Source organism: Pseudonaja textilis, chromosome 1 (assembly GCF_049901715.1).
Source record: "Pseudonaja textilis isolate UNSWEBS1 chromosome 1, rPseTex1.2, whole genome shotgun sequence".
NCBI lineage: Eukaryota > Metazoa > Chordata > Lepidosauria > Squamata > Elapidae > Pseudonaja > Pseudonaja textilis.
Window position 1 is genome coordinate 16634876 of NC_141990.1, and position 24182 is coordinate 16659057.

The following is a 24182-nucleotide window of genomic DNA, read 5'->3' on the forward strand; positions in this document are numbered from 1 at the left end:
TGGATCCAGCCCATGGGGTGCTTAAATTTGACCCGCAGGACTACCTTGGAAACAGTGAAGGACCGGCCCATGGTGCCTCTGCCAGCAAAAATGAAGCCCACGAGGGCCATGCACAGTCCTCCAAGCACTATTTTCACTGGCAGAGGGCTGCAGGGGGCCATCGTAGCCGAAAACAGAGCTCAGGAGCCCATTTTCGCTGGCATAGCACTTGGACCACCACAGGCACCCTGATACAAGTGACATCGAGCTGGCCACGCCTACCCTGATAACGTCACCCTGGCCACACCCACCCCGCCCCCCTGAAGTCAAACACAACCTGATGTGGCCCTCAATGAAATCGAGTTTGACACTCCTGGTATAGACTGTGTTGCTTTTTCACAATTCACAAATCCAGGGTGATCAACACAGTACCATCAAAAGAGAAAATTCAATAAAACCAATAAAACCCAAGTGACAGCAATAATGACAAACTGGAAAGAACAACAGTAGCAAATACACAATGACTACCCGGAATTAATATTAATTAATAATAAGTGAAATCAATACTAAATACTGCAGTATAGTGTGTCCTACTGAGGATATTACCCAGCCAGATTTTCCTTCTGGATGCTTTTTTTCAGTTATTGGAAATATTTGTACTGTATATAGTTACAGAGAATCCAAAATAGTTCACAGTAATTACAAAAACAGCATATATAAAAAAAGCAATGAGGTAAAGGTAAAGCCAAAGAAAGACACTCTATTTTCATGCAAGTTTTAGGAGGAAGCTGGGAAAGGCTAACCTAAAAAGGCAGGTTTTACACTTTAATGAAAGTGTTGAGGTTCGGTATATACTGCAGAGCGAAAGCTGTTGCCCAGGCTGGGATCTACCACAAAGCAGATATTTCACTAAATAGTCATTTGTAGTTCTGGCATCAGGGTGCCCTGGGAAGGTCCTAGATGCCTATGAGGCTGATTTAATCCGAGGCTTTTTAAGAAAAATGTGATTCCTAATTATTTAAAGCTCTACATACTAGACCCACATCATTAAATTGTCTCGTTAACAGATTGGCAACCAGTGGAGTGTTGTTTTTTTTATCACAAATCCAATACATGTAGAGTAAGATGCTCCAAAAAAACAACTTAGCCACAACCTCCTGCACCAGTTGTATTTTTTGGAGCAGTCCCAAAAGCAGCACATTAAACAATTTGATCTTAAGGTTATAATGCAGGAATGGCCAAACTAACCATAAAATGGCACTGCAGCCTACTTTGAAAGTAAGTGCTCCTGATTACAGATTATCTGAGCGTTCAAAAACAATGATGGCTCTTGAGGCTTTCAAGAAGAGATCGGACCGCCATTTGTCAGAAATGGTGTAGGGCCATGATGGCGACCCTATGACACGCATGCCAGAGATGGCATGCAGAGTCCTCTCTGCAGGCGTGTGAGCTGTCACCTCACCTCAGTTCTGCAGTGCATGCATACATGCCTCCTATCAGCCAGCTGGTCTTCGGGTCTCTGCTGTGCATGCGGGAGGCGGGGTGTAAGTGGCAGGGGCGCATGTGTGGCAGGCACAGGAACAAGGCATGGGGAATGTGCACACATGCATGGGGCACATGCACACATTGCACTTTGGGGGTTTGTGCACGCTTTGGGCACTCAGTGCTGAAAAGGTTAGCCATCACTGGTGTAGGGTCTCCTACTTGGGCAGGGGGTTGGACTAGATGACCTACACGGTTCCTTCCAACTCTCTGTTAATCTGAAGCAACTCCAAACTGAGGGCCTGTTTCTTTAAAGGCAATGCAGTCTCATTCAGAGCAGGCAATTCTTCCAGTTCCTCAATCCAGATGCACTACAGGTAGTCCCTGATTTATGACAGTTCATTTTGTGACCGAAGTTATGGCACTGAAAAAGTGACGTGTCCAATTTTTTTAAACTTCAACCGCAGTCGCATCCCCATGGTCATTTGATCAAAATTCAAGTGCTTGGCAACTGGTATGTATTTATGCTAATTGCAGTGTCCCAGGGTCATATGATCCCCTTTTGTGACCTAACAAGCAAAGTCAATGGGGAAGCCAGATTTACTTAACAACTGTGCTACTAAATTTAACAGCTGCAATGACCCCAAATTGTTGGGGACAATATGCTGACTCTGTAAACTGCTTAGAGGGGGCTGAAAAGCACTATGAAGCAGTATACAAGTCTATTGCTATTGCTACTTGAGAGGAAGTGCCTTATATATGGCATATAAAAGAGAATAAATGGGAAAGAAGATGTCACAAACTGAACAGTGGAGAATAAACAAGCTACTTCATCAATCACTTCCCAAATCTTTAAAGAGAAACAATCAATTAAGAGTGGAAGAGTATGTACCTAGAAACATTGCTATCCAAGAATACAATCACTCATGCCCTGGTCATCTCACAATTGAACTGTTACAATTTGCTATATATGGGGATGCCCCTGAAGACCATCCAGAAGCTGCAGCTGCCTCAAAATGCAGCAGCATGAGCAGTAAAAGGCACTTCACACGATGGTTATTTGGCACCACAGCTATGCAAGGTGCATTGGCTGTCCGTTAATGTCTGGGTGCAATTCAAAGTGCTGGTTGAGCTCTTCCTGGCATAGTGTGTGGTTATCTGACAGATCATCATTTCTGCCCAACTGGTACATATGAGCAGTGTGGGTACACTCCAGGTCCCTCAATTAAAGTCTGACATCCTATGGAACCAAGGAGCATGCATTTTCTGTCACTCTGGACTTGCCCTCTGAAAGAGTACCCTGCCTCCCCGAGATACAGATAGTGCCTGCAATTAATGTGGGGGCCCTGTGATATTTTTTTTCTTAAGGCTGTTTGTGGTCTGGGCTGTAATATTCTGTTTTTATTTTTTATGCTTTTAAATGGTGAATTATGATTTTGTAAGCTGTCCAGAGTAAAGTGGAGGGGGCAGCCGTAATAAATTCAAAACAATTCATAAATAAGTTAATACAAGGAATGCAAAAAATAATAATAAAATAGGAAAGAATTCAACAGAAATACCAATGAGTGCCAGTTAGCTCTAGTGGTTAAGCCACCAGGCTAAAAACTAGGAAATTGTGAATTCTAGTCCTGCCTTAGGTTTGAAAAGCTGGCTAGGGGATTTTGGATCAGTCATTCTCCGGAATATTGTGTGCCCGCTGCCTTGAGTTATTTATAAAACTAATAAAAACGGGATATAAATAAATAAATCACATGAGTAAATCTGGGAAACGGGTAGGATATGATTGTTTTTATATGCCAGTTTCTAGTGCCAGTTTCTACTGCATAATGAACCATATTCCACAGTAGAGCACTTGTTTTGCACAAGTTCCAAAATTAATGCTTCTACAGTAAGAATTTCAAGTAGCAAAGCTTAAATAAACTTTTGCCTTATGCTATGGAGACCTGCAAGTATTGCAACAGATATTTCTTGGCCGAATGCATAAAATACTCTGTTCACAAATGCAGTATTGTTGTCATAACAAGTGGGAAAGTCCAGGTTTTACATGCAGAAGATCCCCACTAGACGTGCCAATGGAAATTATTTAGATCTGCAATGTTTCTAATTCACTTTTGCCAGAAATAGTCTGGAGAGTAGCTAGTCAATATTGTGCTTGATGGATCTATAATCTGATGCAGTATATATAATTACATAGATACAAGGAAGATGTATTTGAAAGTAATAAACAATTATTTGATCATCATAGGGATGAGTCAAGGGAAGCCCCAAGCTCATATATTCTCTAGTCCCCTTCCTTCCTTCCATGCCACTGCAAGGAGCTGATGAAATAATTTTGCTTGCAACTTAGGAATTTGCTTTGCTTCATTTCATTTTGCTCTTGAGAGCTACAGTCATCTTTTCTGCCAACAGATAGCAGACTGTTTAATCTTTTCCAACCTGATGACCTCCAGATGGATTAGTACTACAGTTGCAGAATTTCTAGCAAGCAGGATCAAATGCATGATCGAATTCCAGAGGTGGTCTGGAAAGTACCTGGATGGAGAAGGCTTGGTGAAGTGGAGTCTCTATGGTTTTCTGAAAAAAGCTAGTCTGATCAATCAATCAAATTTGGATTCAATATTAAATTCCTAATAAAGGAGGTGATCCTATCTGAGCCATATATTCCATACAACCTATATACAGGTAATCCTCGACTTACAACAGCTTGTTTAATGACCATTCAGTTACAGTGGCACTGAAAAATGTAACTTATGACTGTGTTTTCAGTTATGAGCCTTGGTGGTGCAGTGGTTAGAGTGCAGTACTGCAAGCTACATCTAGTGACTGCTGGATGCCTGCAATTTGGCAGTTCAAATCATACCAGGCTCAAGGTTGATTCAGCCTTCCCTCCTTCTGAGGTCGGTAAAATGAGGACCCAGACTGTTGGGGGCAAGAGGCTGAGTCTCTAAACTGCTTAGAGGGGCTGTAAAGCAGTATATAAGTCTAAGTGCTATTATGATATGTTATAATTGATTATTATGGAATGAATTATAATATGAATTAAAATCAGTAGGAACTGAGTTTTTCTCTAAAGGATATTGCGGATTTTAAATTAAAGTCTAATGATGATGTAATAATAATATAATACTATATGGAAAGTTGATTAATATGAATGTAAACTTAAATCTAAGAGGAAAAGACTATAAATATTGTGTACAAGAAATATGTACCAACTGACACACTCTATAATTGAAAGAAGGTTTTATTTGTTGTTTTATGTTTATGTTTGTCCATGTTTGTTGTTTTATATATATATATATATATATATATATATATATATATATTTTCTGAGGTTCTCGTGGGTATTTGTATGTGGATCTTTGGTTATTTGGGTTTTCTCCCACGTAAAATTGGAAGTATCTTGGCAACGTTTCGACAAAATCTCATTTGTCATCTTTAGGCTTGTGTCTTCGGCTTTGTGCTTCTCGGAGTAATGTGAGCTTGCAGCTGCTTCTTCCTTTTAACTGCTAGTGGGGGTGTGACTTGAGTGGGTGGGGGCTTGGCTGTGTTCTGATTGGTTGGGGGCTTGCCTGTGTTCTGATTGGCTGGAGATGTGTTCTGTTCAGGTGGGGGCTTGGTTGTGCACAGGTTAGTCTTAGTTGTCAGGGGATTTGTCATTCTGTTGTTTGGCTTCGCATTCGTGGTCGTGCCACATCTTCATGGTGGGCGTCCGTTCGCTTCATGTATGGGTCAGAGGGATTTGAAGCAGGTAGTGATGCAGCTGCGGTATGGCTTCTGGTCCGTGGTTGCGTCTCATCATCTGTGTGGGTGTAAATCTGCTTTCTACATGAAGGTGTGGTGGTAGCATCTTGTGTGGCCCTCGTGGGTGTGGGTCTGGTATCATTCTCCATGTTAGGTGCTCGTTTGTAAGTGAGGGCGGATTTCCAAATGGCTGGTAGGCGGGAGGTATCATCTCGTTTTTTCATGCTGTGTGGGTGTTTTTCTATCTCTATGGCTTCTCTGATTATTCTGTTGTTGAAGTGTTCGGTTTTGGCAATAGTTCTGGTATTTTTAAAGTCAATCTCATGTCCTGTGGCTTTGAGGTGTTGGACCAGGGAAAAGATCGGATCTTTTTTGATTGAGTTCTTGTGTTCTTCAATGCGTGCACTTATTCTTCTGTTGGTTTGTCCAATGTATGTGGTGGGGCAGGCGGTGCATGGGATTTCGTATACTCGTTGGTTTTCTAACTCGATTCTGTCTTTAGGGTTTCTTAGGAAGGTGGATATTTTTCTGTTTGTGCAGAATGCTGTCTTAATGTTGTGTTTTTGGAGGATCTTTCTGATTTTGTCTGTAGTGCCTTTTATATATGGGAGGAGGGCTTTGCCATTCTCTTGTTCTCTGTCTTGGATTTTGGTTGGGGTTTCTTTTTGGATTAGGTGGGTAATCTTCTTTCTTTGGAATCCATTGGCTGTAGTACGTTAGTGAGAGTGTGTAGTTCGGTTTTTAGGTGTTGTTCGTCGGCTAAGCATTTTGTTCTGGAGATGAGTGTCTCGGCTACAGAATTGATCTGTGCTGGGTGGTGGTGTGAGAGTGCATGTAGATAGCGGTTTGTATGTGTTTTGTTCTGGTAGATGGTGTGTCCTAGGGAGCCACTGGATTTTTTGTACACTAAGACATCTAGGAAGGGAAGTTGATTATTAGTTTCTGTTTCCATGGTGAATTGCATTTTGGGGTGTAGGCTGTTGAGGTATGTGAGGAAGTTGTTCAGTTTTTCTTTCCCGTGTGGCCAGATTATGAAGGTGTCATCTACGTATCTGAGCCAGAGTTTGGGTTTGTGATCATATTATTCTAGAGCTTGCGTTTCAAAGTGTTCCATGTAGAGGTTTGCAATGACAGGTGAGAGGGGTGATCCCATGGGTGCTCCTTCTATTTGTTTGTATTTTTGTCCATTGTAGGTGAAGTATGTATTGGATAGGCAGTGGTTGGTCAGATCTAGGATGTGCTTGGGGGGGGGGTGTATTTGTTTTGGATGGCTGTCAAGGCTTCTTTTATAGGCACTTGGGTGAAGAGGGATATGACATCGAAGCTCACTCATAGGTCGCTGGGCTGTAAATTTTGTTTCTTTATGATCTCAATGAACTGGAATGAGTTTCTTACATGTGAGTTGATGGATTCTGCATAGGGCTGTAGTTGTTTGGTGAGAAATTTGGCTAGGTTTTGTACAGGTGAGCCTATGGAGCTGACTATTGGTCTAAGTGGGGTTCCTTCGTTGTGTATCTTGGGGAGACCATAAAGCTTAGATACAGCCAATCAGAACACAGCCAACCCCCCCAACCAATGAGAACACCCCCCACCCAATCAGAACACAGCCAAGCCCCCACCCCCTCAAGTCACACCCCCACTAGCAGTTAAAAGGAAGAAGCAGCTGCAAACTCACATTACTCTGAGAAGCACAAAGCTGCAGACACAAGCCTGAAGATGATGAATGAGACTTCATCGAAACGTTGCCTAGATACTTCCAATCTTACAGGGGAGAAAATCCGAATAATCAAAGATCCACATACAAATACCCGCGAGAACCTCAGAATATATATATATATACGCATGCAGGTCTTGGTGTGTTCGGGTCTGTTCCCGTGTAAGATTGAGAGCATCTTGGCAACGTTTCAACGAGGCCCCTCTCACCATCTTCAGGCTGGTGCTTTCGGCTTCATGCTTGTGTGAGCTAAGCGTGATCGGAGCTGCGGTCTCCCTATATATACTGGTGGGAAGGTTGGCTGTGTTGTCATTTCTTGATTGGTTGATGGAGTTGATGTTTGCAGATTGGCTAGCTTTTTTGTAAGAACATGTGTGGCTGAGGTATTGGCTGTGTGTCTATCAGCCTCCTGTGTTGTAACGACCTGGGTAATGGGCTGTGTGATGACCTTCTGAGTTCTATTGTTTTGACATAGATGTTGTTTTGCCAAGATGCTCTCAATCTTACACAGGAAAAGACCCAAACACGCCAAGACCTGCATATATATATGTGTGTGTGTGTGTGTGTGTGTATGTATATATATATGTAGTCTAAGTGCTATTGCTATTGCTGACCTTTGCAGCATCCCCATGGTCATGTGATCAAAATTCAGATGCTTAGCAATTGGTTCGTGTTTATGACCATTGTTGTGTCACAAGGTCATGTGATCCCTTTTGCGACCTTCTCACAAGCAAAGTCGATGGGGAAGCCCAGTTCACTTAACAACTGTTGTTACTAACTTAACAACTGCAGTGATTCACTTAACAACTGGGGCAAGCAAGCTTGTAAAATGGAGCAAAACTCACTTAACAACTGTCTCACCTAATAACAGAAATTTTAGGCTCATCTGTGGTTGTAAGTTGAGGATGACCTGTATAACTGTGGTGAAAAATGAGAATAAAGAGAAACTGAGGGGCAAAAAAATAACCAGCCCTCCATTTTATCATGAAAGAAGTATTCAGCAATCATCCTGGATCTGCGCAGTGTCCATATGGCTCACAAAAAATAAAAAAAAATCAACATTAATCATCTTACGAAGTTCAAGACCTCTCAGGTTGCACTCTGCACTATTTTTGAACACTGACATCTGGAAGAGCTGCACGCCAAAGCAGCTTGAGAAGGAAGATTCTGACACAGCGCTTGCTAATTTCACGGTCAACAAACTGGAAGTTGCCAAGACTATATGGGGCTCCAAAAAGCAAAGGCTGGCATTATCTATCCCAGAATAGTCAAGTCATCCAAGAATCTTACAGGTGCTGAAATAATGAACAACTCAATTAAGAGTGCTCAGGTGGAGATACAAGATATAAAGTTACTGAAATGGGAGAAGCTACCATATCATATGACCCACATACACCAGGACCTACTTAATTTTAAACATAGAAATAGCAAAACATTTCCCATAATCTATTTTTTAAAAGTGTGGATGGACAGAAAACAAGTAGCAAAGGTTAATATTATATGTTAATATTCTATTACAACTCTTTATTTTGTAATTCACACTTAGCTACTTTATACAGGTAGTGCTCAACTTACAACCTTTCTTTTAGTGACCATTTGAAGTAACAACGGCTGTGAAAAAAGTGGCTTATGATTGTCCCAAAGTGCTTTTTCAAGAGGCAGCTGGACTTTTTTCTTTGAAGACATTTCACTTCTCATCCAAGAAGCTTCTTCCACTCTGAAGAAGGTTCTTGGATGAGAAGTGAAACATCTTCAAAGAAAAACAAAAAAGTCCAGTTGCCTCTTGAAAAAGCATCTTCGTGACAACTATGACCTGGATGATTGAGAATCTCCACAGATATTTGACCTATGACTGTTGCAGCATGACCCTGTGGTTATGTGATCATAATTTAGGTATTTACCAAATGGCTCATATTTATGACGGTTGCAGTAACCTGGTGTTATGTGATCATCTTTTGCGGCCTTCTGACAAGAAAAACCAATGGGAAAGCCAGATTCACTGTATAACTTAAAGTTGTAAAGATTCACATTACTAAGTTAACAGCTGCAGTGATTCACTTAACAACCATACAAGAAAGGCCATAAACTGGGGCAAAACTCACTTAAGTGTCTTGCTTAGCTAGCAATGGAAAATTTGGGCTTGGTTTGTAGGTTGAGGACTACCTATATTAGATCGCAGGAACATTTTGAATGTCGAGATGCTTTCGAAAAGTTATCCAGATTGATAAGTGATTCAGAACGTGTCACCCAGTTGTTGAGCCAGTCTCTCTAAGGTCATAAATGTCATGTAACAGTACATGTCATATCAGTATAACCATAATGTGAGATCCTTTGCCATCAATTAGTTCCTGATGTAGGTACATGCGAGTCCTACAAATGCTGAAACAGTGTTTTATATTCCGGCAATTGAGGTAGTCCTCAATTAACAGTCACAATTGAGGTCAAAATTTATGTTGCTAAGTGAGAAATGTATTAAGTGAGTTTTGACCCATTTTACAACTTTTCTTGCCACAATTGTTAAGTTAATCACTGCAGTTCTTAGTAACATAGTTAGGTGAATCTGGCATCCCCATTGACTTTTCTTGCCGGAAGGTCACAAAACGGGACCGGGGCACTGCAACCGTCATAAATGTGAGTTGGTTGCCAAGCATCCAAATGTAAATCACGTGACCACGAGGATGCTGCAATGGACATAAGTGTGAAAAGTGATTCTAACTCACAACAGTCACTAAATGAATGTTAAATGAAAGTCGAGGACTAACTGTACCAGATAAAAAGAACTCCTGAATTTCACTTGTGAATGGAAACTGCCCACATGAAGGAGTGTTTGATTCTCCACTGTTTCTGTGCATTTTAATCTACAGGCTTCTGTATGGCTACTGGTTGAATTACCTGGAAAATTACCTGTACGGCTACCAACTGAATTACCAGGAAAAACTACATACACAACAGAGGTGGAATTCAGCAGGTTCTGACCAGTTCTGGAGAATCGGTAGAGGACATTTTGAATAGTTTGGAGAACTGGCAAATACCACCTCTGATTGGCTCCGCTCCCATCTATTCTCTGCCTCCCGAGTCCCAGCTGATTGGCTGGGTCTTCTGTGGTTGCCCTGCACAGGAGAACGGAGCTGGAAAGCAGGTTAGTGGGGTGGGGAGGGAATGGGATTTTGCAGTAACTTTCCCCCTGCAGTGGAGTGGGAATGGAGATTTTACAGTATCCTTCCCTGCCACGCCCACAAAACCACACCCACCAAGCCACAGAACTGGTAGCAAAATTTTTTGAATCCCACCACTGATGCAAAAACTTCAGTAATGAAGACTGTTACCTTAGGAGGAACGTAGAACTCGAGAAGGAACCTTTCCCCTTCCATCTTTACTGCTTTCCTTAGCAGCAAACGGCATTTTTGCCACTGAGAGCTACCCACACAGTTTGTATCATCGGCAACCATGTAGCGAAGGGTTCCCTCCCTCTGAATGTCCACTAAATCCACTTTAGAAGATTGGCCCTTGGAAAGCCAGAGTTTGTGGGTCCATTTCTCTCTGGAATCGATATGTTCTTTGCTAACAGGAGGGCAGTGCTCCCTCTCAGACTGCTTGCTTTGCACGGCTTCTACACCTGGCTCGGGAGAAGACCGCCGATGCCACATCTCCTTCATGCCATCCACCACGCACAAGCTCATGTTCCTCAGAGAAAAACCCTTCTTGAATTTTGTCTTAGAAGAACTGTGTACGGAGACATCTTCGGAGCTCCGGGACTGGCCGTAGGAGGAGACTTTCCTTGCCTGAGCCTGTTGGGTTTGGCTCAAATACCTGCTGGAGGTGAGTGTGTGGTCCATGCTGTCTAGAGACTCCACGGAAGTCTGCTCTTTTCTTGGCAAGAGATCTCGCCCATAAGGCATGTGGCAGTTCTGAAGGCCCACAAACGGGACAATGTTATACTTCGTAGGGGAATTGGACACAAACACCCTGTTGACCTCCAAGCTGAAGATGTCCAAGAAATTTGCTGCAAAATGATGAGAGAAGGAAGTCTCGGCTCCAGGGGTGTCGTAGTGAGGATTTTCCTTCAGGAACTGGCAGAACTTCTGAGCAAAGTCCACAGCAGCAGCCTGGGCATGGAGCTCACAGAATTCCCGCCAGTCAGGAAGCTGGGAGGGAGGTTCTTGACAAAGGGCATCGCCATTCATGACTGTTCCATTCCACCTACAACCAAGAGAAAGACAGTGAGTGAGAGAGACGGACAAGTTCTAATTTGAGAACCCACCTCTACTCAAATACAGGTAGTCTTTGACTTACCACCAGAGGTGGGCTGCACATACTTTTAACAACCAGTTCCCAAAAATGTAAGTGCGTGCATGCGCACATGCCCACTTCACTTGTGTGCAGCTGCAAAACCAGAGGAATTTCCTGCATGCGGCAGCCAGGGTGAGTAAATTGGGTGAGGCGTAGAAAGCAGCTGGGCTGTGAGGGTGGAGTGTGCGAGCAAAAACGTGACATATATAACATGGGATAGGGCCTGGGTGAGTGGACAGGCCCAACTGGTGGTTGTAACTACTGATACGGAAGAGCCGGTCCAAACTGGCAGCAGCCCACCACTGCTTACAACCATTCATTCAGTGACCGTTTAGACAGTTAAAACAGTACCGAAAGTGACTTATGACTGGTTTTCACACTTAAAACTCTTGTAGCATTCTCATGATCACATGATTAAAATTTGGGTGCTTGGCAACTGGCAGGTATTTATGTCAGTTGCACTATCCCAATTCTCCAAAGCACCTGAGGGCAGGTCAAGAAGCAATGGGTGGAAACTAATAAAGGAGAGAAGCAATTTAGAATTAAGGAGAAATTTCCTGACAGTTGGAACAATTAATCAGTGGAACGATTAGCTTTCAAAAGTTGTGGGTGTTCCAACACTGGACATTTTTAACAAAAAACTAGATAACCATTTGTCTGAAGTGGTGTAGGGTTTCCTGCCTAGGCAGGGGGTTGGACCAGAAGACCTCCAAGGTCCCTTCCAACTGTGTTATTCTATTCTATTCTATTCTATTCTATTCTATTCTATTCTATTCTATTCTATTCTATTCTATTCCCGGGGACACGTGATCACCCTTTGTAACCTTCCCAGGTGACTTCCAACAAGCAAAGTCAATCGGGGAAGGCAGATTCGCTTAATGATTGTGTAATTCACTTAATAACTACAATGATTCGTTTAATAACTGTGGCAAAAAGATCATCAAATGGGACAAAACTCACTTAACTGTCTTGCTTACCAAGGGGAAGGATTACCTGTGCAGAATAATTTGATTTGCTTGTATTGGACTATTTCCAAAGAGGTGAGGCCTGGAGGAGAAACAGGAGCCCTAACAGGAGTAGCGATTAAGCCTCTCAACAAATTCAGAAAAAAATTAAATAGCCTTCATAACGTCTAAGATCCATTACATTGGCAAACACCCCCATTCTCTCTCAATTTTTAAAATGGTATTGGGCTTGAAAATCTTAACTTCTCAGTTTATTCATCCAACCACTTCATCAACTGCAAAATTAACACGAACCAAAGGAAAGGGATGGGGAGATATATCTCACTGCTCGTATAATTTGGAGATGTAGAGTCTGCAAAGGGCACTTACATGTTGCAATCTTGTGTCCTCCAAGATCACACTGCTAAAACCTAACCACAAACTCTTGTGCTCATTTGCCCAAATTATAATAGGAAATGAAAGGTAATAGGTAAACAGTTACACAGACCTACAGATATTAAAAAATATTACTTCCAACTTTGAGGGGAGGAAGCATGAAAATCTATGCCAAGCATTCTGGCTTGTTGCCATAGCAACATTGCTACCATTTCTTCATGTACGTCTTTCGCATGAAAAAAGGTGATTTTTAAAAAAGATGCCACAACCCCTCCTGCCTTTGATGCATGCACAGATAAATGCATTCACGTGAACATTAAATCACCAACCATGGTTTCCTAGTGTGGCTTTTATAACCAAAAGCACCATGTTGAAAGGAAAGAAAATCTTCTCATCCTTTGAAGGACATTCACACCTAAATTCACCTCCCTTTCCTGCCTCTGAAGTGGCCTATTTCCTGTGTGTTCCTGGAGTACGTGTGCTTCCCATGGAGCTTCTATCTCACCGCCTGCCTGTTGCCAAGGCAGGATGAAGCTGGATCAAGATGACCCATTTCTGACAAGTCTGCTGGACAAAACACAACCACTCCTGGAAGCCTTGTCTCCTCACATCATGGAAATATTGATTGTGTGAAATATAAGTCAGTCTTCCCATCAGGAACTCCCTTCCTTCCTTCCTTCCTTCCTTCCTTCCTTCCTTCCTTCCTTCCTTCCTTCCTTCCAGAAATCAAATGCAGTTAAGTCCTCAACTGAACCCCCACATTTCCGTTATTAAGCAAGGTAGCTGTTAAGCACCCCATTTTACAATCTTTCTTGCCATAGTGGTTAAGTGAATCATTGTGGTTGTTAAATTAGTGACACGGTTGTTAAGTGAATCTGGCTTCCCCATTGACTTTTGATCACATGAGCTTGGGACACTGCAACCATCGTAAATATGAGCCAGTTGCCAAGCACCCAAATTTTGATCACATGACCATGGGGATGCTGCAAAGGTCGTAAGTTTGAATAATGGTCATAAGTCATTTTTTCCAGTGCCACTGTAATTTCTGTCATTAAATGCTTGTAAGTTGAGGACTACCTGAAGGGCCCTTCCATTTTGGAAGAAGACAGCACATCCTTGGGGCATGTACATTCACAAACACTTGTTTATTTATTTAATAAATACAGCCATATACTTGACTGTAGTGACTAGCCATTAAAAACAGAGTAAAAACAGTATAAAAACACAACCAAAATTGTAAATAACATAAAGTAGCAGCCAAAACACCCACAACATCCCACAATCAATATAACCAAGTTTGCTAGCAACTTGGCAGATCTTAACACAGGTCATAATGATTAGACCAATGACAATACTGTATCAACAGAGGAAGGTGCCAGAGATGCAAACTTCATGTTCTCAAATGGTACAGAACACTTCTGTGCTTCAACAAGGAAGAAAGCTTTGAGGGCTATGGAGATTCTCAGTCATCTAGGTCATGGTTGTCCCAAAGGTGTTTTTTCAAGAGGCAACTGGACTTTTTGGTTTTTCTTTGAAGACATTTCACTTCTCATAGAAGAAGTTTCTTCAGCTCTGACTGGTTGGTGGGGGAATGGAAGGATTTATACTCCTTGCAGACAACTGGTCATTTGCATTGTTTTAGAGAGTCACTGAGGCCATCTGGAGGTTGTCTGTGACGTCACCTGAATGGTGCAAATGGGTGTGGAGCCTTCTTGGAACTGCTGAAAAGGCTGTGTTGTTGTGGAGTTCTGTTTTCTGTAGGAAGTTTTCTGCCCTGTGTCCCTTCACTGTTGAACACAGGCACAGGCTGTTGGAGATGGATCTGTGTTGTCTCCATCTCAAACTGAAGCACAAATGGTCCATTCTCCCGCACCAATGGATTTCCAGAAAAACTGCAGACTACAGGAACCATTTGCACTTCAGTTTGAGGTGGAGACAACAGACTCATCCCCAACAGCCTGCACTTGTGTTCAACAGTGAAGGGACACGGCAGAAAACATCCGACAGAAAGCACAGTTCCACAACACAGTTCTTTCAGCAGTTCCAAGGCTTAACACCCATTTGAACTTCTCAGGTGACCCTGAGGACACAGACAAACCTTCAAGTGGCCTCAACAATTCTCTAAAACAATGCAAAAGACCAGCTGTTTTGCAAGGTGTATAAATCCTTTCACCCCCCACCATCCAGTCAGAGCTGAAGGCGGCTCTTAGATGAGAAGCGAAATGTCTTCAAAGAAAAACAAGAAAGTCCAGTTGCCTCTTGAAAAAGCCACACAGCCCTCGTTTCTGAGAATGGAATGGCAGTTTTAGAGAGATGCAATTTCCTTTTTTTCCTTCCATGGATTCATGGGAATGGGGACTGTGGGTGTTTCAGCGACATGGACAAATGTGCTAATGTTTGCCTTTAGGAATGAGAGTTATCAACCGTTTGTCAGATTCAGAGTTCATTCTAAAATTTGCCTGGTTTGGGTTAATACAGGGCTGGGGAACAATGGCAACTTTACAACTTGTGGACTTCAGCTCCCAGAATTCCTTTGCCATAATTTCCCAATCGATAGTTGGATTGGCAAGTGGGATTGTGGTTTATTACCCCTAGTTTAACCGTGCAAACCACGTCTTAGCACAATGGATGAAGCCAGCCAATCTCGAAGCAGCGCATTAAGCAGACACAGAAGTCATTAAGCAAATCCAGTTTAGCTAATGCGTGGTTTTTGCTGGGAATTGGAAGTAAATGCTGGCTTCCAGGAAAAAAAAATTGTCATAAATTGTGATAACATGTCTGAGAAATGCCTGCAAATGGCCATAAATACTGGCCAATTGCTGAGTGCCCAAAATGCAATCATGTGATCACAAGGGGGAAGGACACAGCCATTGGAACTTTGAATATAGGCCATAAATACATTTGGGGGGCGGAATAACTTCAAATGGTCATTAAGTGACCAACTGTAAGTCAAGGACTACTTGTACTAAGATGCTAATGGGCATACAGAGTTGGGGAATCCAACTTATGGGTACTATGTGCTCATTCTGTTAATCATTTACTTTGTAAGATATCTTAGCTAATTTAAATCAGTTTTGGTTTATTTGATAAATTGCTTTGATTTATGCAGAAATAAATTGCAATTTGACTATTTTTTATACAGAGAAGAGCAAGATGATGAGCCATTTTAATATAACACAATGAAGATATTTTTTCCTCCTGACACTACGGCATTTTAATAAACGTGGCAGCCACTTTTGTCTTTTTGGTTTAACACTAAAACAAGCTCTGGTTTGTGTCCATAGTCATATAGCATTGCATGATGTAACACAAATAGCATGAAAATTTGGGCTAATATTTGATAATTCTATAATAGTTAGGCTGATCCTGCGTTCAGAGGAGGAAATAAAGCTGGGCCAAACTTCTCGTGGGTGGGAAGCAACAGAACTGAGTACATGCAAATAAAAAAGGGTCTATATTATACATAATTTATTGTAATTAACCACTGATAACCCCCCAAACAATAACTGTGTAATGCCTTTAGAGCCATAAACCAAAATTAATTAAGAATTAATGATAAACCTGAATCTGGGTAAGTTTTTAAATCAGTCTGGGCCTTAGTCCAGGTCCTAATTATGAAGTAAGCAGAAAAAACAACAACCCAGCATGGTTTTATAGATCAGTGGTCGCCAACCAGTGGACTGGGGACCACTGGTGGTCCACGAGAAAATTTTGGTGGTCCACAGAGAAATGTGACCTCAAAAGCACCCCCCAAAGCAATTATTCCAGGCTATGCAGGAACACAAGGCTTGTAGTGAGGAGAGGGGGGAAAGGGCGGAGGGGGGAACTTGCCCCACACGCCCCACGCGCTTGGCCAAAGTGCTGCTTATTTCCACTTCTTTCCTCTTCTGTTTTTAGCTGCACGCGAGGAAAGCAGCAAAAGTCTTCCTTTCTTTCCCCCAAACTCTGCCAGAAATGAATCTTTGGGACCCTGCAAGGCATCCTGCTCCAAGAGGCTGTGCTGGCATGACAAATCTCACAAAGACTCATTTCTGGCAGAATTTGGGGGAGAGAAAGAAAGACTTCTGCTGATTCTGCTGCTGTCTTTGCATGAAGCCATCTTTCATGAAGTCTCTCCCCCTCCCCACTCCCTTGAGAACAGAGCTGGAGACGGTATCCTGCAATCCCAAATAAAGAATGAACGATCGGTAGGAAAACAAAGTGGAGAATTTTCTTGCAGACTTTTTGAGGGATTTTCCCAGGATCTCTGGTCTGTGGGATTTAAAATTATGAGTTTGGTGGTCCCTGAGGTCCAAAAGGTTGGGGACCCCTGTTATAGATCACAAAAAAACTCCCATGAGCTTGCCTTTAACTTAGTCTGATGGATGAAGCCATCTATTACGGCTTATTGTAGCTTGTATGTGACCCAGGCACCTATAGCATGTTCAATACCATGGTTTAAAAATCTAGCTCTAGCACTGTGAATGTCTCCTATCACACCTTATTTATGTATCTACATGTGCAATATATGGTGATAGACCAGGGGTGTCAAACTCAATTGTGTCATGGGCCGGATTGTGATGTATCGCAATGTTTTTTGCCTTTGTGGAACCGGGCTGGGCATGGCCTGCATGTGACATATCCAGCCAGTGGGCCACCGGTTTGACAGGCCTGTATAAACTATTGTTATCTGTATCCCAAGAATTTGCATTGTTCTCACAAACTATTGAATATAATTCCTATAGGAATACAATAATTCAAGCCAAAGTTTTGGAGAAAAAGTTGGCCAAGAATTGCTTAAGAATTTTTATTTTATTATTTGATTTGATATGACACCCATTTCAGTCTTGAAGCAACTCTAGGCAGCTTACAGAATGATAAAAGCATAATAAAAAACAATTAAAAGGAACAAGAATTAAATAGAGACTAATAAAGAGGGTGAATGGTATGAGGGTGGAGCCCTCTCTCTTACCCCGTCAATAATTATGCATTCTCATTACCAAGTAGAAGATAAATTAACTGATATACATGCATGATTGTATTACAGAGAGGGAGAATCAATCTCCCACTCACCAGCATTTGTCGTTATTTGCATATTTATTGCTGGGCACTAAATTTTAGCTACTTTTTCAAAGAAATGCCATAGCCGCTTTGCCTATTACATGGAACAAAAGCTATGTAACAGAAAAAACATTTAAGGTGTGGACTATTTTGATGAATTATAGGAGGAGCCTTACCAACTGAATGCCAAATTTGCAATCAAGAATTGAATCTGGGCAGCGTTTGACTGCTTTAATTGAAGTTAAACTGGGCTACTTTTATCAGCACTGTTACATTTGCTGTTTTATTAATTTGTTCACAGTGGTTCGTTGAACCTTTGTACATACTGTAGTTTAGTGTGGTTTAAACTTTGCATCCTTACCTACCCACCCACCCGACAAGCAAAAACGAGCCTTTCGCGCGAAATTTGAAAGTGAGATTCAGGAGGAAGGGAGGCAATGTACTTACGGTTGAAGAGAGATCTGCATACACCCTTTCTTTTGGGGACAATGCTATCTCAAGCATTACAACAACTCACTTTCAGTATCAGCTCCCTTTATTGCATGGAATTAAACTGCAAAGCTCACAGGGTCTGAGTGCCAGAGAAGTAGTTCTGTTCTAACCGAAGATAACCTTCCAAGCTGACAAGGCACAAAGGCTTATAGAGAAGCTACAAGATGAGGTTAGAGGATGCCGCAGGAAGAACAGAGAAAGCTTCCATTTAGAGTTCAGAGTGCCCAGCCAAATAGTGGAATCCACCAATATATTGCTGGCACAAGCAACAATCGAGAAACCGTTGCTACCTTTTTATAGCTGGCTGACTCCGCCACACAGACATGTTTGTCAAGTTGCCCAGCCACATTTATGCAGCTGTGAAAAAAAGATCCTAACTATGACTTCCTCAGATAAGCCGCAGATTGCTATCGGTTTAATTTTTGGATTTCGGTGGGATCCCACAACCCAGCCTGCTGTTTACTTCCAGACTGGTATTCAGAGCAGAGGCAGCTCCAAGGCAGCACGGAGGCTGTTTCACTATGATGACTGATTTGCCCATCTCCAATCCTCGACGGCCCGGCCAATTATTCCAAGGCCCTTTTGTTTTACTGGTTATTGGAAAACATTGCTCTCATCTTCTGGTATTTTTTTTCTTTCTTCTCTAATTCTAGCAGCGGTTATGAACTTAGAACACAAAAGAGGACATTTTATATCTTGGATTTTCACTGTGCCTTCCTTCCGCACCTGTCACACACTGCAAACCATCTGATTTTTTTTTATTAAAACAAAAGTCTCAAATAAAAAAAAAATAGGGTGTAATTTCCAAGAACGGAAACTGAACGGCTTTTATAACCTCTTTTTTAGAAAATAAATACAGGTAGTCCTCAACTTACACCAGTTCATTCAGTGACCGTTCAAAGTTACAACGGCACTGAAAAAAGTGAGTTATGACCATTTTTTACACTTATGACCGTTTGTGATGACCCGGGGCATGCCATAAAAGCAACACAGTCAGAATATCAATAAGAGTCCCTTTATTATCTCCAACTTTGCCCCAATGTCCAGGTTACCTTCTGGCTGGAGAAAAACTCTCCCAGGAACAGCCTTTGGCTGCAGAGAATTAAGTCCAAAATATGGTCAACACAAACTGTAACTTAAAATCCAAACAAGCCAAACTGAAGTAGTTCGTTTGGCAGGGCAGGAGCAAGAATTTCAAACTTGAAAGCATGGCAAAACTCACACAGTTGGGAAGACGCCACGAACACAGACGCCACGATAACACAAGATAAAGTCACATTTGCTCCCAACAGCCTTCCGCACGCAGCCTGCCTCTCTTATAAACTGTCTTTCCAGCTGTGGCTAATGAAGAGAATCAGGGCCCTTTCCTTACCCATAAACCACACAACCCACGTTGCTCTCTTCTCCATTCCTCCCTGTGTGCCCTAGGATGAAGAGGGGGTGGGCTTGGTTCTTCCTCTGAACTCCCTCTCCCTTGTTCTATCTCTCCCCTGCTCTGCCCAGCTGGACTTTGTCCTTCCTCAGCCTCCTCCACCGCCAATGGAGCCACATTCCCATTCCCTGTCAGCTGTTCGGCTTTCTCCTCAGATTCAGACTCCGACAGGGGAATGACACCGTTGCCACAGCCCCATGGTCCCATGATTTACTTGACAAGTGATTCACATTTGTGACAGTTGCAGTGTCCAAGAATCATGTGATCCCCTTTTGCGACCTTCTGACAAGGAAAATCAATGAGGAAACCAGATTCAATTAACAACCATGTTACTATTTTAAGAACTGCAGTGATTCAGTTAACAAATGTGGGGAGAATAGTTGTAAAGTGGGGGGGGGGAATTCACTTAACACATATCTCACTTAGCAACATAAATTTTGGGCTCAATTGTGGTTGTAAATTGAGATCTACCTGTATGAATTGCTATCCCCTACTGCTTCCTTGAGAAGTATATTCACCTACCAAGAAAAAGAAGGAAGGTAAGCAGAGCTAGTAGAGCAGGCCTGTCAAACTGGCGTCCCATGGGCTGGATGCATCCCGCGCAGGCCATGCCCATCCTGGCTCCACAAAGGCAAAAAAACCATTGTGATATGTAATGCAATCAAACTTGACATCTGTGTAGTAGAGACACCTTCAGAGGAAGTGACATATTAGTATTCAGGTAAATGAATGTTTTACAGCTGATGGTAGCTTCATAGTAACTATTCTATGAAGAGATTTTCCCCACAAGCCATTTTGCACAACTGCCTACGATAATCCTATATACCCCCAACAGTTTTCCAAGTATGCATATCAGTTCATCACATTTGGGGACCAATGGATCCACCTGTCTAATCAATGCAACGAAGCACTGAAACGTTTTTTAGAGATGTCAGCCTCTTCCTGAATCTATTCAGGGACCAGAACTTTTCTAGGTAATGAGATACGTTGAATACTAAATTTAGCTAAGATCTCCCTTCCAAACACACAAAATCTCTGTTTGGTGTTTCACTGACTATCAATCAGAATATTGGTAATGGCAGAAGAGCCCCATCCTGGTTACATACATCCACAGCTCCAAGCATAGACTTGGCTCAAGGATAATGGAATCCAATCGTGTGGTCTGGAGCCTATCCATGGACACGTTTCAAAGTCTTCACTTTCAATGGGTGATAAATTTTATTCCCAAGATGCCGGGGTCTGAATAGAGGACCTTTTGCATGCCAAGCATATTCAGTTCCATCATGCTATGGCATCTGACATCTATTCCAGAATACAGTTACAGCTATGACTGGAAATACCCATCATGGATATAGATACTGCTTATTTCTGTACAGAACCACAGAGTTGACCTTGAAGAAGGAATGAAAAGACCAACAGCAAAATATGAATTAGCCCCAGAAGACAAGACAGCATGAGAAAGAAATTTAAGACTGTCCCACCCTGATTCTCTTTGGTTTAAGAGGGAAGGAAGGGGGCACACTGTCAGCTTTTAAAATTGTTATTATAGCCTATAATATCAATAAAGTTCCAACAATGAATCCTGGTGGTGCAGTGATTAGAATGCAATGTTGCAGGCAAACTCTGCCCACAACCTTGAGTTCAATCCTAATGCGGCTCAAGGTTGACTCAATCTTCCATCTTTCAGAGGTCAGTAAAATGAGGATCCAGTTAATTGGGGCCAATATTCTGACGCTGTAAACAAGGGGTCGCCAACCTTTTGGACCTCGGGGACCACCAAAGTCATAATTTTAGATCCCAGGGACCACTGACTTGTTCTGTGGGCATGGCCTAATTGTGGGTGTAGCTGGGTGGTCATGTGACTGGCTGGGCATGGCTTGTATGTAAATATTATACATATTTATATAAATATTGAATTTTTTATAAAAAAGAGCAACTTTTACACAAAATCAGGCAAAGCAGGCAGGCAGATTGAGTTGCTCACAGAATCACAGATTCATTCAGAGATCTATCTGCCATCAGCTAGCTCAGTCTGTCACATAAAATTTGCTTGCCCTGAGTCTGCACTGAATAATAGAACCTTCAGTCCTAGGGGAGCTTCGGCTCTGCTTAAAAGCAGAGCCAAAGATCTGAAGACTAGCTAGAAAGCAAGAAATCCAACCACTTCCTGCTTCCTAGCTAATCTAAATCTCCCAGAACAGCAGAACAAATGATGGTCGGAAAAAGGAAAAATAGCAATTTAGCAGGCAAGTTTACCGGGTAAGGAGTGAGTGGGCAGGGAGGGTTCCTGCGGGCCATGTGGGCGGCATTGTATTTTGGCACAACTTGGATTAATTGTTTTGTGGGGGTACTCTGGGGGTGAGATTTCTCTGTGGCCCATCAAATTTTTCTCTCAGCCCACCAGTGGGCCGCGGCCCATCAGTTGGCGACCGCTGCTGTAAACTACTTAGAGAGGACTGCACAGCACTGTGAAGCGGTATATAAGTCTAAGTGCTACTACTATTTCATGTGGAGTCTGTTGCCTGACTTGGCCTTCCTCGAAGGACTGACATCAGTTTTGAAGGCTTCACTACTCTGTTCAAACAGACGGATAAATCTTGCCTTTGGTTGTAGTGATGGCAGTTCCCTTCCTTCTCCAAGATAGTCTCTGTGGATTCTTTACTATTTTCTTTCTTCGGTACCATTAACAGTTATATTTAATCAGACTTTTTTATTTGTTTTGTTTTTAAATCTTCAGCACGCTACCTGTGAATCCAGCTTGTTTACTTATAATCTGATATTTTGGGAAAACATAAATAGGTGAACACAATGATTATGGTCATAGGACAGGTCAGTGAAGGATTAAAGCAGTATAGGATTACAAAATAATAAGGGCATAAATGAATTATTACATCTATATTCTGCCCTCTCTCTAAAATTGCAACAGGACTTTCTTAATTCTGCATGAGGATTGTTGGGCTAAGACAGAGTCGCCTCATGAGTGTGTGGTCTGCACCAGTTTTCCCATCCCATAATAAAAATAGACGCTCCTTCCATCACTGTGTCCATAAGTATCTACTTCATCTTCCACATGCTCCTATCTTTTATTCCACCTCCCCTCCCTACGTTTGCCAGAACTAAATGAGAATGACAACCAAACTCTTCCTTGTCAGATTGATTCTCCATCAGATAAGATGCAGCTAACTGACCAGGTCATAAGGCTTTTGCAAATCAACTGCCTCACCCAGTGTAATGTTGAATATTTTTCCATCCTTCACTGGGTTTTCCCTTCATATCACGCAAGACCGACAGATTTCCTTGATGGATGACTTCATTTACTTGAAACTCATCACTCGGATGACTGATCATAGAGCCATGGACTGAAGCATTAAACATATTGTATCCACTTCCTGCACACAAAGAACCAATGCTTTTAACAAGTCAAGTTTCCTTCAGATCACTTTTAAATAAAATTCTAATACAGGAGAATATTTGTAGCTCAGGGTTGACATGAGGGGTCCTTGGTGCTCTCTGTGCTTGCTTGTTTTCTTGCAGATGTTTCATTACCCAAACTAGGTAACATCATCAGTGCTAGTAAGGAGTGCAGCTTGCTCTCAGTTTATATTCTGGTGTCTTGCCTGTCAGTGTTGGTGGGGACGGTCTTAGAGATTCTTTGGTTGGGCTACTCGTTGTTGGCTTTTTTGTCAGTTTTTTCATTAGGATATTGTTTGCTTGATTGTTGGTCTGATGTTAACCTTTGAGTTAATCTGTGCTAATCTGGATTCTGATTGCTGGTGGAGAGGTTATTGTGTCTTTTTGTTCCTTTTTGGGTTGGGTGAATTTTGCATTGTTTCTAGTTAATGTGTCAGAGTTCCAGTCATCTAGAAATTCTCTGATGTTTTTGGACTTGGCTTAGTTTAGAATGGTCACATTATCCCAATTAAAACTATGGTTAAATCTGTCTATATGTTGTGAAATTAAAATAAAATTAAATAGAACTCTGTTTTTTGAGGGAGGAGTAATATTTCTTAATCAACATTTCTTATCAAGGAAATACACCAGGGTCTGAATTCTTCTGCATGAAAAGCAGCTTCTGTGGAAGAGGTAAATTGGCAGATGCAATTCACAACTTATGGCTTTAATGGAAAGGGTGTTGGTACTTACCTGACACACCTGTTCTCTTTGAGCTGTGAAAAGCATCCAGTAGTGGGAAGTGCTTCAGTCTCTCCATGTCTAGGCTGGGCTTAATTTGTGCAACGTTCCTCCTCCTCCACGGGACTCCTCCCCAGCGATGGAGAGGCCCACGTTGCTGCTCGACAAGTTTCAGTTATTGGCGCCTGTGTGGCCCACGCTGCCGATGTTGTGGCGCTCCTTGTTGAATGAGCTGTTATGCCCCTGGACACCTGTAGTGATTGAGTCTGATACGTTTTCGCTATCGCGGCCCGCATCCAACAGCCTACTATAGAAGAGGAGACCTTGCATCCCTGAGTGTTGGGCTGAAATGACACAAATAAGGCTTCCGTTTTTCTGAAAGTCACTGTGCGGTGAATATATATTTGCAATGCTCGCCTCACATCAAGCCAATGCCATTGTACTTCCAACCCTTGGGATGGTCTGGGATAAAAATTAGGAAGTATCAGCTCTTGTGCCCTGTGAAAAGCTGAATTAATTTTGGGTATAAACGTAGGATCAG

At 42.2% G+C, this 24182-nt stretch overlaps 1 protein-coding gene across 6 annotated transcripts in view; it reads right to left on the bottom strand.

Moving 5' to 3' along the window:
* The window catches only part of SH2B2 (SH2B adaptor protein 2), a 76760-nt gene that overhangs the window by 24563 nt on the left and 28015 nt on the right, over positions 1-24182 (bottom strand). For 5 of the 6 annotated variants that reach the window (XM_087926821.1, XM_087926812.1, XM_087926800.1 and 2 more), the window contains one exon: positions 10243-11116. In XM_087926821.1, the coding sequence (XP_087782947.1) occupies positions 10243-11100 (858 nt within the window). In that variant the 5' untranslated portion in view covers positions 11101-11116. Of the gene's footprint in view, positions 1-10242; positions 11117-20032; positions 20135-24182 lie in introns of those variants that run through there. The other variant, XM_087926807.1, reaches the window with a different exon arrangement.